The 17,877-nt window shown below is 33.0% G+C and overlaps 2 protein-coding genes across 2 annotated transcripts in view; both read right to left on the bottom strand.

Moving 5' to 3' along the window:
- LOC105332056 (E3 ubiquitin-protein ligase TRIM71) overlaps positions 1–6,116 on the bottom strand; it is an 8,405-nt gene extending 2,289 nt beyond the window's left edge. The window contains exon 1 of the mRNA XM_066082329.1: positions 6,033–6,116. Within this exon, the coding sequence (XP_065938401.1) occupies positions 6,033–6,035 (3 nt within the window). The 5' untranslated portion in view covers positions 6,036–6,116. The remainder of the gene's footprint in view (positions 1–6,032) is intronic.
- LOC105329800 (E3 ubiquitin-protein ligase TRIM71) overlaps positions 1–16,346 on the bottom strand; it is a 38,334-nt gene extending 21,988 nt beyond the window's left edge. Inside the window, exon 1 of the mRNA XM_066082332.1 lies at positions 16,276–16,346. Coding sequence (XP_065938404.1) covers positions 16,276–16,278 — 3 coding nt within the window. The 5' untranslated portion in view covers positions 16,279–16,346. The remainder of the gene's footprint in view (positions 1–16,275) is intronic.
- Positions 16,347–17,877: the final 1,531 nt, after the last annotated feature.

Below are 17,877 nucleotides of genomic sequence, written 5' to 3'. Positions count from 1 at the left end.
ATCAACTTTTTGTATTTCTATACCAATTTTTGAATTTCTACCTAGGCATTTTTAATAACAATAATTATATTAAGGTACATGTACATACTCATGCGCGGACCCAGACATTTTTTGCCAAGGGGGTGTCTGAGGGGTTTGCCAGAGGGATGGGGGGGGGTGTAATAATTATACAACATGGACGAATAAGCTTTAAGTTTCTAGGGACCCACCGCCTCCCCCTCCGTCCAGATCCGAGCATAGTGGCTTCTCTTACTAATCAGTTTTTGACTTATGATCAAAATAAAAACAAAGCAATTCTCATTTGTTTGCTTACCAGATCATTTATTTTACAACAGGGGCGGATCCAGGATTTGAAGTAAGTAAGGAAGTAAATAATTTATCATAGTGACGTGTGTTATAACAAATTACAAAATGTTATACAAAATAGATAATGAAACACTCGTCCTATTAGGCCTATATGTCACTGCAAATACAATTATAACACAATATGTACCGGGTATATATGATATATACACATATTGCGCATTGAGTTTTTATACAGTAATGATTGAATGTCTATAAAGGTAAAGATTCAAGTAAATATTTAGATTTGTCTCGGAAAATTTGACAGTAGAAAAATAATACAGTCTAAATTTGACATTACTACAGTTGGAATTATATCCTACATTATTAAATAATTCTCTTCTAAAGTCGGAATACACTGCACAATAATTCAACAGAAAATGACTCTCGTCTTCTATTTCATTTAATTCACAAAAATGACATATCTTTTCTTCAAGAGATTTCCCCCTTATATTGCCCTGTTTCAATTTTATTGGGAATATCTCACATCTAAATTGTGCCAAAAATAGATCTTTGATATTTTGAAATGTTCATTTCAAGGTAAATTTCAGTTTTAAAATTTGTTTTAATGCTTTTATATAATCGCAATTTTGGTAGTTGGTTTATCTTTCCTAACCATTCATTTTCATTAGAAAGAAACAGCTTGTTTTCAAATTCATTAACATCACAGACTGATAAATTATCATAAATATGTAACAGATTCATAGATTTAAATAGTGATTTAATGCGCGATGTCCATCTAGATATACCAGTTTGATTAAAGTATCACAAAAAAAACACGCTTTGTTATCCGATTGTCTTCCATTGTCAGCGATCGATTCCATAATCGCACGGCGTTAATATAGTGTCTATAATAAGAGAGTTTCCATCCAAATTCCCCGTGTAGCGCTGATGAAGATGTAAATCTGTGAACGCCTAAGTAAAAACGTAGGGCTCGATTCTGTATTATTTCAATAGAATGATAATTCTGGAGGCCCCACACTTCACTACAAGAATCCAAAAATCGTGCTACACAATTTAAAAACAATTTTTCAGAGTTGAAATTCCTATTTCTTTATATGGACGAATTTTGGAAACCATGCCTCCACCAGCTTTTGATAAAGTATCGGCGTTGTTTTGGAATTCAGTTTTTCATAAAATATTACACCAAGATATAATTTATAATCTGTATTGTACTGGAGAATATTGTTGTTAATTTGGAACTGAAAATCGCTTCGAGATCCTTTTTTCCTGATGTTTTCATATTTAGTTTAAGACGCCATTTTGCACACCAATAAGACACAGTATCCAGTATCTTTTGCAAATTTTCTTTTGAGTCGGATAAAAGAGCAATATCATCAGCATACAATACAATACTTAAATTGATTTCGCCCAACGTTATACTTTTCCACAGTTCTTTAATTTGTTTTAAATATAGCGAGATCGTTGATGAAATGAGCAAAAGAGGGTCGGTGATAAGTTGTCTCCTTATCGTACACCAGCTAAAGTAGAGAATCAGTCAGTACACAACTCACTGACTCTTACACACGATACGGTGTTTTCATAAAAGTAAGAATCCCCGTCGATTCCTTTATGTAAGAGGGAGAATTTTAAAAGATCACGGTCAACCTTATCGAAAGCTTTTTGTAGATCGATGAACGCCACGAATATTTCTTTTCTATTCTGTATAATACTGTTAAGTGTAGAAACTTGGTCAGTACGTGCAAGAGCGTTCACGTCGAAATCCATTTTGCTCATCAACAAGCAGGTTGTTATCTTCTAAATAAGGTACCAATATATGATTTAAAATGGAACTGTACATTTTATAAATAGTTGATAATAGACTGATTCCTCGATAGTAAAGCGGTACTCTTGGATCACTGTTAGAATCTTTTAAAATAAGACATATAATAGCTGGTCAACAAACAGAGGAAATTATATTGGACTCAAATTATAACATAAAGAGACGATGAAGAACATAATTGTATTTAAGCACTTCATTTGGAATTTCATCAACACCAGGGGATTTTCCATTTTTAGATTTCATAATAACATTTTTTTTACTTCACCGAGTTCTATAGGTCTGTTAATGTAAGGATAATGTTCTCTAAGGGGGTCCATCATATTATTTTCCATGAAGTTTACCGATTCTTTGACACGTTGGAGAAAAGCGTCATTGCTGGCTAAATCTGTGGAGGGATTATGTAAGTTACTAAATTCCGATTTCCAAACGTTTTGCACATAAGTGGGGTCACTTGATATAGGGCCTAGACCAGTTAGTTAGGCATTATAGTTAAATGGATGAAGTTAGAGGCGCCAGTATTAGGCAAGGGAACAGGGCAGCCCTGGTAGGGGCCCAGAAGACGATTTTAAATTTTTAAACATTTGTAAATAAAAGACCTACAAAACCACATCAAACCCCCCTGCCATGCAGAAAGAAGATGGGGGAATAAGATGGCGCAAATGCCCATTCGGTTTAGTAGTGGATTACAATTTTGAATTTATTTTCCCCCAATTAAATCTATTCAAATATATTATAATAAAACTTTGCAAAAGCAAAATTTCGAACTATAGTCAGTTTTTAATATATTTAACAAAAAATATTGTCGGAAATTTTGGTGGTATCGAACCCTTAACAAAAAAACCATAGTTATATGAGGTTAACTTATGCCAGGTCCTCTAACCACTGAGCCATTTCAGACACAACAAAGTGGGATTTTTAAATATTATGTGTGACTAAGGCCACGAACTATTGGACTTGTATTATTTTTTCAAAACGTACATTTGTTGGGATACAAAATTATATTTTTAATGTATAGTGGGTCATCTTTCCACGTTTTTGTTGTTTGAAATCGGTTTGTTTTCCAATAGACCTTAATTAGACTATGAAAACATATGGAGCACAACCCACTCTATAAAAAAAATCCCTGAAGTTCTAAAAACAAATGAAAGTATTTGTAGGTTTTGATACGTACACGCCTGTTTGAGTCAACATTTTCCAAGTATTGAACATACCTATAGGTTAAAAATCAATTATTCGTTAAATATTTATTGTTTTCAATGAATTTTCATGACGTCAGGCATATCTAAGGTTTAAAAGGTGCAATCTCCGAAACAGTGCAGACAATGGGACAAGCAATATCATGATATTTCACAAAAGAGTTTGACCGATGCATGTTTAAGATGTCAGTATTTACATTCACAATTGATGAAAATGTTATATGGCATGTAATAACAACAGCGAGCAAGAGTTGTTTTCGAGTAAAACGGACGTTCACCATGCAGTACACGTGTGTAATCCTGATTTGAAAATAGATCAGCATTCCACCATATTTGAACGGTGAAAAAGGGGAAGGGGGTCATCGCAACAAGTTGTAACATATTGCCTATTACCTTAACGGTACAATGTAAGTAATAATTGGTGTTGGATTATCATTATTACAAGAGAGTCATCAGTTTGGATTAAAACATATATATATAGATAGATAGATAGATAGATAGATAGATAGATAGATAGATAGATAGATAGATAGATAGATAGATAGATAGATAGATAGATAGATAGATAGATAGATAGATAGATAGATAGATAGATAGATAGATATATATATATAGATATATATATATATATATATATATATATATATATATATATATATATATATATATATATATATATATATATATATATATATATATATATATATATATATATATATATATATACACAACTGGAGGAACTAAATCGCCATAGCGGGGTGTGACCCGATTTTCTTTCAGTTGGGCGATTTCATTAATCTTGAAAAGGGATCATTACTCGCAAATCTTACTAAACGTACCTTACTACATCTAACAATTACTAATCAAATGTGTTTCTTAATTTGATTGATTTCTTCCAAAACATCCGAACCAAAGTATAATATAAATGTATATAGCTGTTACAAAACAAATGTCAAAAATTCATCTGACCCCCTCTCCATGGCTCTCGGTAATAGCAGGATTTTGCGCCATAATGTCTCATTCATAGTTTTTGCGCGCGAGTTGACGAGTCCGTTAATTGGGATCATGCGAATACCCCAGAGCACACCATGTGTTTACATCACAGGCACGTAGCATCGGTAGTTGGGGTGAGGGAGGCTGCTTCCCCCTCCCCACTTTTTTGGCAGCTGGCACTTTTCTTAACTTTATAGGATAAATGGAAATATCATGGATTTGCCCCCCCCCCCCTCCATTTTTGTAGGAGCATGCAATAAATGAAACTGAAAATAAGGAATTATAATTGAATTGAAGTTACAGTTAGGGTTTTATCATGAATTTGAGAATTCACCCTTTTTAAATTGCTTGTCAAGAAGATTTTGATTAAGCTGCCCACACACATTCAAAATCAAAACGTGTTTGTATACCCTTTCATATTTCATATGGTTGAAAAATGCCTTTCAGTTGATTTCGTATCTTAAATAATATAACAAATACATGTACAATTAAAAAAAACGACTATTTACTCTCCAGCTTTCAAGCTTACATAAACTTATATGATATGTATAAAAAAAATGAATTAATAAAATAAATGAATTTCAATTGATATATATTAACATGTTCTAGATCGAGGAAAAGACTGACATTTAGTCCGTAATTTGCACGTTCCGTTTATAAATTTATGATCAGCAGCGAAAATTTAAATTCATTTCTGATAAGATAGCCTAATTGTTACATGCATGCTTCTATTGAATAATTTTGTTTAGTCAGGCAAGCTTTTTGGAAAGTTATTACTTGTTGATACTTTAATTTTTCAGTAGCCTGTCCGACTGCGTATGGGCATTTTACACGCCTTATCCACCCATCTTCTTTAAGAAACATGTCTTTTTTTCTTACGAATGGCTGTACATTATGTAAATTATTCAGATTAAACAAATTAAGTTCAATGGGACGATGTTAATGAAGTTGAAAAACAATGCCAGCTTGTATTGTATAATAAACATGGAAGAGTCGTTTTAGACACTACATGCACCTAGTTATACTGAGATTCCTCTGACTCTAACCCACGCTTTTATATTGTGCCTTGCTCACCCCCGCAAGTCACAATATAAAAGCGGGGGTTAGAGTCAGAGGAATCTCAGATTAGTACCTAGTATAACAAATTACTTAAAATCGAATAACCGGTCACATTTGAACCCAAGGAGAGGGTACATGTATAATTAAAATGGACTTTATATGTACAGACTGTACTTTCCACACGGGTATTTTTATTTTATACAACACGTTGAAATCAATTTAATGTAGAGAAATCCCATGAGTTTCCAAAAAGTTCATAATTAATAGACTCGAAAAGTGTATATTTTTTTTTCATCGAAAGATTATAATTTAACTTTAAATTTGTTTTGACAATTTTGGAAGGGGCGCGCGCTGGGTGCACACCCCTCTGAATCCGCCACTGGTTTACAAAATACAATTACATAAGAACAAGTACAATTTAACAACAAAAACATTAGTGAATGTATAAGCTGATGGTAGAGAATTTTAAAACGCAAGTCATTTTGTTCAAAATGGCCACTACTTTCGGTTTAGTAAAAGGAACTTCCATATAGAATTGTCCAACATTGAGCGACCAAATATTCAGGACTTAACCCATATCAATGATATTGAACTACATCAGTATCACGCATAGGAAATATTTGCCATCATCACATATAGATACAATTATTCTTACTTACCATCAATGTGACCTAAAAAGTATTTCATTCGGTATGGCGTCAGTGACACCTGAGAGAATACGAGACTTGTGTATATAACTTCCTTGTTGTAGAGATAAGGGTTTAAATCTCCTGGCTACCTACATGTACCTTGAATTAACAAAACGAGCTATTCGCATGGAAGATTAGGAGTTTTTTTTAAATAGATGGGCATTATATATACATTGTAAGATAAAAGAAATCCGTAAAACTAAAGCAAAATGTTATTTGTAAACAGTGTGTAGATCATGCAAGTAACAAATGTTAATAACTGTAATGCTTATAAAATAAATTAAAGTTTTGTTTATAATACAGAAATTTAACAGAAATGTCGAAGGGGGGAGGGGAGGGGGGTAAGTAAGTAAGTATCCATTAAATAAGGTCCGGTCAATTGTAAATATTGATACATGTAATTGTATATAAGAAGAATATATTTTTTATTCGTTACATATTTAAGTACAAATAGAAAAATACTCATGATACTTTTAACTAGAATTAAATGTTAGAGTGTAGAATAATTTTGAACCACTTGAAATGCAAAAGAGATTTGGTTGAGGGATGCTATGCGCGGCGCGGATCCATTTTTTCTGATGAGATAATTATGAAGTGTTCCAAGACCACCGTCTACATCGCACATGAGTTTGTGTACGAATTTCGTGAATTATTAGTGTGGTTAGTGATTACAAGGCCTTCAGAAAGTGCAAGAACGTAAACTGATTGTATATTCCTTGTTCACTAAGATACATCTACATGCATATATGTATGAATAACATGCATTTCTCTCTTGTCCATTTTTATTTTATAATGATATTCCGTTTCAATAATTCAATATTAAAGTGAAAGGAGAATGCAGCCTACCCTAGAGTTTCTTTCTTCCTTTAACTTCGTTTATTTTAAAACGGTCTATTCATCTTTTGTTTTCCTACTAGCATTTTAAATTTGCCCATACTTGTTATGCTAGGTTAATTTAAATGTAACAGCCATTCAATAGGATTTCTAAAACTGGGTTTTAAGTCCTAGACATAATGTGGTTTGAAAACCTTACTCTGTCTTTTGCATTCTCGGTGGATTCAGAATTTACTGAAACGTGTTGAGGGCTATTACTAGTATACCTTTTATAAAGGGCCTTGAATGAAGATAATTCTAAAATACTTGACGTGTGTTTCTGAGTGCAAATACTATTTAATTTATTATATAGCATAGAGAGTTATTAAGGTACCCGATCCATACATGTAATAGCACCAAATGCAAAGAATCTAGATGCATAACATATATGTATGGGCTTAATATCATCTACGGATACGGTATTTTCATGTTTAATTATCAGTGTGTAACAGCAGAATCTGTTCTAATACGTGACCTTTTCCTGTCCTTGAGGTCTTGCCATCTTTTCCTTGTCAACCACTGAACCAATTTCAGCCAAATACTTGGCATGGAGCATTTTTGGGTGTCTGATTCTCATTGAAGACAAATATCTTGTTCAATGATAACAAATGATATTTTGTTTGATTTTTGTTTTATAATCCAAATAAAACGAGTAGGTAGTGATTTCGTTCATCTAAAACTTTAATAATATATACTTGTATAGGGTAATTTTTTTTCAAACATGACCAAGTGTTAGAAGGTTTTATTTTAAAAGAATTAAACCCTCAAAATATGTTGAAAAAATATCAGGGGCATTCAGCTGGTAATTGTAGAATAACTGCAAAAGCAAGCATATTTAAATCATTATCATGAATATGAACAATTACTCCTTGAGGTCTGGGAGTTCGAAAAGAGTAATGATCCAGGGGCGGAGGTATTTTTGTTCACAAGGGTGACGTCATTTTGTTAATTTTAACTTACTCGTTTCTTGCCTTTTACAAAAACGTATTAAAAAGTAAAGCAGACTTACTTAAGTTCTCTTTTATTATCACTTCAGAAAAATTTATAGGGGTCATTTTAAGGCCACACTGGGAAGTATTAAGGAGGTGAACGGTTACACTTAGTTTGTAAGAATACACGATAGGGAAAAAATTTCCTCAGAGAGAATGTGTAATGTGATTTGATGAAAATTTGATAAAAAAAAAATCTGAAGATGATTTTCAATAAATCTGATTATTACCAGTATACATGTACAAAAGAAAAAAAAAATTAACTGTTCAATTTTATTTTTATCAACATCAGAAATAAGTTTTACACATAAAAATAATTACATTAACTAGACATCAAAGAGTTAATGATAGTGTCAATTGTACACTTAACTGTTCTTAACATGTTCCATATACATGTGCATGTACTGCATAACATTTCAAAACTGAAAAGGATGGCGTAAATAAGAGAACGTTTGTTCATGGAATGTTTGTGTAACAATCACATACATGTATGTACTATATCAAATATAACAATGTTCTGTTATGAAATATATAAATGCAGTTTGGCTACATTTGCTGTTTACAAAGTGTAATTTCTAAGTAGTTTATGTTCAAGAGCAGCTAGTAAAAGAGCAAATAGATCATAAAGTTATTATAACATTTCATTTCATAGAAGAAATGTCATTTATAAGTACAGGTATAAAACAACAAGAAAATTAGAAACTGTTAACAGAGGAAATATTGCAGATTACGGGAACTTAAAACTTCGTAGATTTATCCATCATTTCCAATTCTTAAAACAAATTCTTTTACAAAAAAAAACTTTTAATATCACTATACTAGGAATGAACTTTATAATCACTATTAATTGTCATACATGGGATCTCTCTCTCTCTCTCTCTCTCTCTCTCTCTCTCTCTCTCTCTCTCTCTCTCAGAGATAAAAGTACATCTTTAACAAATCACATAGAATTTCATTCTAGGGATATCATCTTCACAAGAACATAGTATTGTTATCTTAGCTGATATATATATAAACGTAGGTAAATTAAAATCATGTCAAAATGCCTATTTTTGGTTGTATTTTGAAGAAAATAAAAAATAAATCTTGAAAAGAATAAAATCTATTAAAAATTCATTTCTCAATAATGACTGTTAATCAAACGGATTTCTGATTTATTGGGACTAAAGACTTAAAAGTTGTGTGTACATTAAATACAAAGTTCAAAATGATTCCTCATTTACATGCTAATATTTTAAGACTACAAGCTTAAATAAATAAAGCTATGAACTAAATATTGACGTAATCATAATGCATCTAATTAACTAATACCCAAAAAAAGAACCCACAGTGTGCAAACCATATACATAAAGTAATTCTTAATATGAACCAGAAAAAAAATGATTTTGTAATCACAATACATATTGGCACGTATAACATCAACCTTGAATTTATCAATTTAAAATTACATTGTACCTTGATATATTAACTCAAAGGTCACAAAATATGAAATGTGACATTTAATGATTAACTTTGAACAAAATGGCATTGATTGACTTTGAACCTAGTACACAGTTTTAATGTTGTAAGCGCACAGTTTAAAGTTTAGGAAAATAAATTAATCCAAGGACAGAAAAACTATTTCAATAACTTTACACTACATATAATAATATTTATCTTTTCGCGAAAGGAGGGTAACCATTAAACTTGAGCATACTGGTAATTACATACACCGTCGATGTATACAGATGTACATCTTTGATCTGTATTTTTACAAGTATACATGTAATTTCAGCATTCGTTTTTAAGGCCCGTTGAAACTGGGGATGGGAAGAGGACGACAAGAGTGCCCGACTTTGGAACACAATGCCCGTCCTGCCTGATATAGGGAAAAGGTTATGGATTACTTTAACCTCGAAGGCATGCTGGCGATTAAGAAAAAAAGAAAACTTAGTATTTGATTGTACATGTATGTGTTAGTCTTATCTATCCTCCATCCTTTTTGTGAAGTTCATTCTACAGCAAAACTCGTTTAGTACGGATATAGCGAATTCTCGGATATAGCAAAGTTTTTTTCGAGTCCCCGGTAATACGCTTAACAAATCTTTGCAAAATTTCATGGTTATAACGAATTCGGATATAACGAATTTACGGATATAGCGAACTGATTTTGAGTCCCGTTAAGGTGAATACTAACGAAATGTAACACCTTTATAACGAATGTCTTTACTGTTTAAAAAAAATTACACTACCATTTAACATAATAGTTTGAATGAATTATTTTCATATATTTTGTTCAATTCACAATCCGTTTATTAAAGGTATCAAAGTAATGTATTTTTAATTTAGGCATCAGTTAACAAAAGATACAGTCTGGTGAAAGAAAACATAAATATAGCGAATTCGCTATAAATATTATAACGAATTCGTTATACGGATATAACGTATTACGGATATAACGAAGTAATTCCATTGGTCCCTGGGACTTCGCTATAACCGAGTTTTACTGTATATCTATTATCTTAGACGTTTGAACAACTTTTGAAACATACATGATGTAACAGCTCAGAACATGAATGGTGACCTAAAAGTCAAAAAGGGAGTACAAAACTTATCAAGTTGATGACCTCTCTTAATGTGGATAAAATATTTTTATGGCAGAAATAAATCAACCTAATGTGATATACATGTTTAGACTTTTCCAAATATGAACATCACCTCAGAGACTATGTTTGCGACAATCTAATTCGACGTAACAACTATGATTGTAAGCATTGAGTGTGTGAACTGTACTCCGAAATCAGTAGTCAGATTCCCAAGGATATCTTTGTTTTGATGTAGTGTCAAAAAATATGAAAGGAAACCTTACGAATAAGGTTTCACGTGTCATAATACTATATCCTATTCTTAAAAGGATGTCCTCAGTATCCATCGAAAAATGGAGACAATTCTCGATTCACAAGAGATAAAAATTATAGGAAATGTTCGATTCTTACTGAGAGTCAGTGTGATTGAAAGGAAACTATCACCAAAACACAAGAAATTTCAGTCATCAACCATCATCAAAGCAAATGCCACTTCATCTGTGAGTTTCCACACCATTCCATCCACGCAAAAGCACCATATTTCCGTAATATGTGCAGTGAGCATGCATCCATTCGGATCACCACGTCGTTTTCGTTATCGTGTTTAAGTAAATGACCGATAGAGGTCAGTGCTAGCCCGCAGAGTTGGATTACACTGTAGCAAAAATAGTTTCCCTTTTTAAAGGTTCGATTCTTTCGCACATTTGTATTGGAATATTTTTTCATCATTAATGATTATCAATGATTTGTTTTCTTGTTTTGTTGTATGCTTAAGCGTGTGGTGAGGAAGGGTTTCTGTTTATTTTGTGCTTTTAGAAAATAATATGTTGTTCAATACAGACAGATTTGACGTATGAAATGCTTAAAGGTTATATAATTATTCGCTTAACAAAATAGAATTTTTGTAAATTTACTTGGATGCGACAGTCTAGACAACTTATTTATTGCAAAAGAAAATGTTACAATGAAAGCAGAGTGTTTCGGCAGGATTTTTTTTTAAAGAAATGTGATTTTTTTTTTTTGGAAGGACCGTCATTATCAGGGGTTCACCTTATTTATAAGTTTTACGATTTAAGGTAAGTGTGATTGGATTTTCATTTGCTCATGTTTTTGTATTTTCTGTGGTAAATTATTGGTTCGTTGATGAATATCTCTCAGCAAATTGTGTTTGTTTCCAAACTGTTCCAGTGTTTAAGAATGTGTTTTTTAAACACTTTACATTCGGGATGTTCTAGTAATTGTAGCATTTGGTTGACGTCGTTTGCTTTTTAGACCATTAAGTACGTCTTTTTGTTTTGTCTATAAAAGTAATAATTGGGTCTACTTCCTTTTCTGAGTAACCTCTCGTGGATTGAGAATTCTACATGTTCTTTACAGGTATTGCCGGTATCTAAAAATTCTAGAACTTTTTTTGTGTCGTTAAATGTTACTAAGCCGTTATCTTAAAATCGTCCATGATAGAGAACTTTGCGAATTGGTATTTATGACATAAAATGATTTGTGATTTGGTACACTCTTGTATATGACATTTCAGGTGATGGTATCCCACCATGTTACACTACAGCCTATAATGTGTTTGTAGTATTTTCCATTGAATTCAAAGTACATGTAATTGTTTTCTAATCTACAATATCATTAACGCATCTTGGAAAATATCTTTAATTGTGTATGTCTTAAGGAGCAGGTATTTTGACGAGCTTTTGTTATCGCTGAAAAAAAGTGATATATACATGTTACATTATTTTGTGTATTTTACGAAAATGATGTACGTCTGGGTTTTCAACTCGCAAGTCATGTTTTGATAGCAGTTGGCGCAACGCATTGGGGTATACTGGTGTTTGTCCATAATAACTGTTGTGTTGCTTTTGTGATTACGATATAAGTATTTTTTTGAAGTGACCTCCTAGATCACGCGAATATGAATGTAACATTTTTTTTTATTTATTTATCTTTTATATCAGCAAATCAGAAAACAAAGAATTTCTTAATCATATAATCATACAAGGTATACGTAGCTACTTTCAGTTTTATTGCTTACAGAACAAGTCCGCCTCTCTCTCTCTATTTCTCTCTCTCTCCAATTGTATTCTTCCCATACGTGATGCTTAAGACATGATAACTTATTCTTTTTTAAAATATCTTTTCTTATTTATGAAACAACGTTTTAATACATGCATAGATTTTTAATATCTCATATTCCGTACACGTCTACCTTACCAAGATAGAAAACGCCGTTAATAAATAAAGTCTTTTTGTTAGCTTTAATTAACAAGATTCAAACTAGTAGTTTCGATTCTAACATAACATAACTCAGAACAATTTGATATTGTTAATACATATTTATTGTCAATTTGTCAGCAATGGAAAATACTCATTGATAAAACTGATACAATGTATAACAAATAAACATACACAGGTTTAAACGAATGGTGTATATGTACATCAATGTATACTGTGGATACCGGTTATTGTAGACTTTCACAGTGTTGTGGTTACATTGTCTCACAACATATACAAAGTACCTCAAAGATGTATGGATATAATGTTCACTGTAGATACTGTCACTGTGTCGGTGTTGCTTTGTCTAACAATATACACACAGTACCTATGAATTATTGTATAGATATAAAATGTTTACTGTAGATACTTGTACACTGTCACTGTGTTGGTGAGGAATTTTCCCACCCAGATATTGTTCTCATCATCCACACACACACACTACGGGGATTATCTACCCATTGTTGTTGTGCGAGTAGTAGAGACAAGAACTGACCGTCCTGATCCAGAAGATGAACCGTGTCACTGTAACTATCACACACCAGGATGTGACCGAGTACATCAGTACATATTCCATAGGGATTAAACCCTAACCCCTGACCTGTGTAGGAAAACCTGTGTCGTACTGATTTATCCAACACCACTACAGCATGTTTGTCACAGTCTGATACACAGACATCACAATTGATGTTTTCTGTGATGTAGTATGGGTCACTATACAGTCCCTGTCCTTTGTTGTCTTTCTGTATGTTCTGTATTTCTGTCCCTGTCTTGTTATACCTGGTGATTTTACCCTCTCCATCATTCCTCATCCCCACCAGTATGTCCCCGTTGATGTGGGAGGAGTGTATACTGAGTGGTCTCCAGTCTCCTGTTTTAATGAATTCAGTGATTGTATTATCAGGTGTTATCCTATTGATGACTTTGTTCTTTTTGTCTGAATAGATAAGATCCCCGCCCTGTGTGACTGTGTGGTAGCCTTCCATTTCACCACTGGCTTGTATCTTCTGTAGCCGATTCCCCTGTAGATCTGTTTGGACAAAGTTACCACTAATATCACTGCCCCAGGGTCTGCCTGATTTACCCAGTGATATATGAAATGCATGTCTAACACCTGGTACTTTGAACTCCCTGCATGACCTTGGTGACAGAGGAAGACAGAGACAGTGTTTGCTTCACGCCAGATTTCTCTCTCCCTTGTTTTCTTTCTTTTGCTGTAGGTTTCAATTGTGTAGAGACAATCTGCAAGGGTTTTATTTTTCTGTTCTCTGGTTTAGTGTTTTGAACAGTTATTCTACCCAGTAGTTTGGTGACATCTTCCTTGCTGAAATTCCCAGCAGTAAATATGGAAGGATTTGGTTTCGATGTCTCTGGTATGGGTCTTATGATAAAGTTCTCTGATTTGAGAGCAAGTGCTAATTGTTCTATGTTTGATGGAGATAGGTAACCATAAAACGTTTTGATTAAATCATTTAGATAGGTGATGTAATCATCGATTTCTTGGTTTTGGCCGTTTAATGTTTTTAATAATGACTGTTCAATTTTGCCGACTTGTTTTATATTTTCTGATGTGACTGTGTCTACCAGCTTTTTCACAGCTTCAGCTTCAGTCTTCCTGGAAGTTCTTATAGCCTCCATAATCTTTTTTATTTCTGTGACATCACCAGCAATTTCTTTTTTCAAATCTTGAGAAGTTGGCTCAAAATAATTTCTAATTTTTGCAATTTCTTCATGACATAGGGAAACTTTTTCATCAAAGTCGGTTTCTAGGTCAGTAAACGCATAACCGCGGTGTTCTTGTGTGGCCGTGCATTTATAACAAATGGGAATCTGGCATTCCTCGCAGAGAAGAACTATTTCTTTTGTGGGATGGATCTTGCATTTCTCGACAGGTAGTTGTCGTTTGCGTTGTTTATAAGGAACCACTTCATGGCTCTTGGTTTTCGTATTCTTCTGATGTTCATCTCTGCATTGTTCACACATTGGTTGGTGACAGTCATTGCAGTAAAACTGGCAGTTCCTCTCACAGTCTTCAGTGCCACACAACAAATAATGCTGGGCGTCGGGTGGTATTTGGAATTCAGATAATGCCATCTAATATGAGAAATGTGCAAGTAATTTAATGAAATCTGTAACATTTATTTTGCCATAAAAATCAGCAAGAAATCAATCGTTTCTCCTCCACACACACATACATACATACATACATGTATATGCAAGCAAATGTATAAGCATTTTGACATCTAAAATAGATTATGAGATAGAGGTTTTTGATTTCGTCCATTCCTTATCATTATCAACTTTTTGGAATTCTATTATACCAACTTTCCAATTTCTAGCTAGGCATCTCTAATAATAAGTATTACATTAAGGTACATAATCATGCGCGGATCCAGACATTTTTTTGCCAAGGGGAGGGGTGGGTTAATAATTTTACAATGTGAATGTAATAAGCTTTAAGTATCTAGGGACCGACCCCCCTCCCCCTCCCCCTCCGTCCAGATCCGAGCATGGTAGCTTCCCTTACTAATCAGTTTTAGACTTATGATCAAAATGAAACAGAGCGATTCTCATTTGTTTGTTAACCAGATCATTTGGTTTACAAATGGGGCAGATCCAGGATTTGAAGTGAGAGGGGGCGCCAGTTTTAGGCAAGGGTTTTGGGCAGCCCTGGTGGGGGCACAGAAGACTGTAAATTTTTAAACATTTGTAAATATAAGACATAACAAATCCCATTTAAACCCTCTGCCATGCAGAAATATAAGAAACATTTCTATTTTCCTACGAATGGCTATAAATTAATCAGTTTAGAAAAATTAAGTTTAATAGACCGATATTTATGAATCTGAAAAAAACCATGCCAGCTTGTATTGTATAATAAACATGGAAGAGTCGTTTTAGACACTACATGTACCTGGTATAACAAATTACTCAAAGTCGAATGACTGGTCACATTTGAACCCAAGGATGGTAATTAAAATGGACTTTCTATTTACGGTACAGACGGGTGTTTTTATTTTAAACTAAACCGTTGAAATTAATTTAATGTAGAAAAATAATTCCACAAGTTTTCAAAAAGTTCATAATTAAGACTTGCAAGTTGTTGATTTTGTTGATTGTTGATTTCTTTCATCGAAGGAATATAATTCAACTTTGATTTTTTACAATTTTAGAGATGGCGCACGCCAGGTGCGCCCCCCCCCCCCCCCCCCACCGCCCTCTGAATCCACCACTGGTTTACAATATACAATTATACAAGAACACGAACAAATTAAAAACAAAAACATTAGTGAATCTATGGGCCGATGACAGATAATTTTAAAACGCAAGTATTTTTGTCAAAATGGCCACTACTTTCGGTTTATAAATAGTAATAAAAACTTCCATATAGAATTACCCAACATTGAGTGACCAAATAATCTGGACTTAATCCAAACCAATGATATTGAACTAAATCAATATCACGCTTAGGAAATATTTTCATCATCCGTTACAATTATTCTTACTTACCATCAATGTGACCTTAAAAGTATTTCGTTCGGAATGGCGTCGATAACACCTGAGAGAATAATTACGAGACCTGTGTAATTTACTTCCTTGTTGTACAGATAAGGGTTTAAATGTCCTGGCTACCTACATGTACCTTGATTAAACAAAACAATTTATTCTCATGGAAGATTAGGAGGGTTTTTTGTGTGTGTTTTTTTTATAGATGGGAATTATATATACATTGTAAGATAAAAGAAATCCGTAAAACTAAAGCAAAATGTTATTTGTAAACAGTGTGTAGATCATGCAAGTAAAAAATGATAATAAATGTAATGCTTATAAAATAAATTTAAAGTTTTGTTCTAAATACAGAAATTTAACAGAAATGTCGAAGGGGGGAGGGGGGTAAGTAAGTAAGTATCCATTAAATAAGGTCCGGTAAATTGTAAATATTGATACATGTAATTGTATATAAGAAGAATATATTTTTTATTCGTGTACATATTTAAGTACAAATAGAAAAATACTCGTGATACTTTTAACTAAAATTAAATGTTAGAGTGTAGAATAATTTTGAACCACTTGAAATGCAAAATAGATTTGGTGGTGGGATACTATGTGAGGTGCGGATCCATGTTTTTCTGATGAGATAATTATATGAAGTGTTCCAAGGCCACCGTCTTCATCGCACATGAATTCGTGTGGGAATTTCGTGAATTATTAGAGTGGTTAGTGGTTAACTGGCCTTCAGAAAGTGCAAGAATGTAAACTGATTGTATATTCCTTGATCACTTAAATACGTCTACATGCATATATGTATGAATAACATGCATTTTTCTCTTGTCTATTTTAATTTTATAATGATATACCGTTTCAATAATTCAATATTAAAGTGAAAGGAGAATGCAACCTACCTTAGAGTTTATTCCTCCCTTTAACCTCGTTTTTTTTAAACGGTCTATTCATATTTTGTTTTCCTACTAGCATTTCAAATTTGCCCATACTTGTTATGCTAGGTTAATTTAATTGTAACAGCCATTCAATGGGATTTCTAAAACTTGGTTTTAAGTCCTAGACATAATGTGGTTTGGACACCTTACTCTGTCTTTTGCATTCTCGGTGGATTCAGAATTTACTAAAACTTGTTGACGGCAATTATACCTTTTATAAAGGGCCTTGGATGAAGATATTTCTTAAATACTTGACGTGTATTTCTGAATGGAATTACTTTTAATTTATCTTATAGTATAGAGAGTTATTAAGGTACCCGATCCGTAATAGCACCAAATGCAAAAAATCTAGATGCATAACATATATGTATGGGCTTAATATCAGCTACGGATACAGTATTTTCATGTTTAATTATCAGTTCGTAACTGCAGCATCTGTTGTAATACGTGACCTTTTCCTGTCCTTGAAGACTTTCTATCTTGTTCTTGTCAACGACAGAACCTATTTCAGCCTATTACTTGGCATGGAGCATTTTTGGATGTCTGATTCTCATTAATTTTTTAATATTGAAGACAAGTATCCTTTTCAAGGGGAATGATAAGAAAAATGATAACAAATGATATTTTGTTTGATTTTTTTTTATCATCCCAATAAAACAAGTAGGTAGTGATT

The sequence above is a fragment of the Magallana gigas genome, chromosome 4 (assembly GCF_963853765.1).
Source record: "Magallana gigas chromosome 4, xbMagGiga1.1, whole genome shotgun sequence".
In the NCBI taxonomy this organism is placed as follows: Eukaryota; Metazoa; Mollusca; class Bivalvia; order Ostreida; family Ostreidae; genus Magallana; species Magallana gigas.
This window is presented reverse-complemented; position numbering and strand designations above follow the sequence as displayed.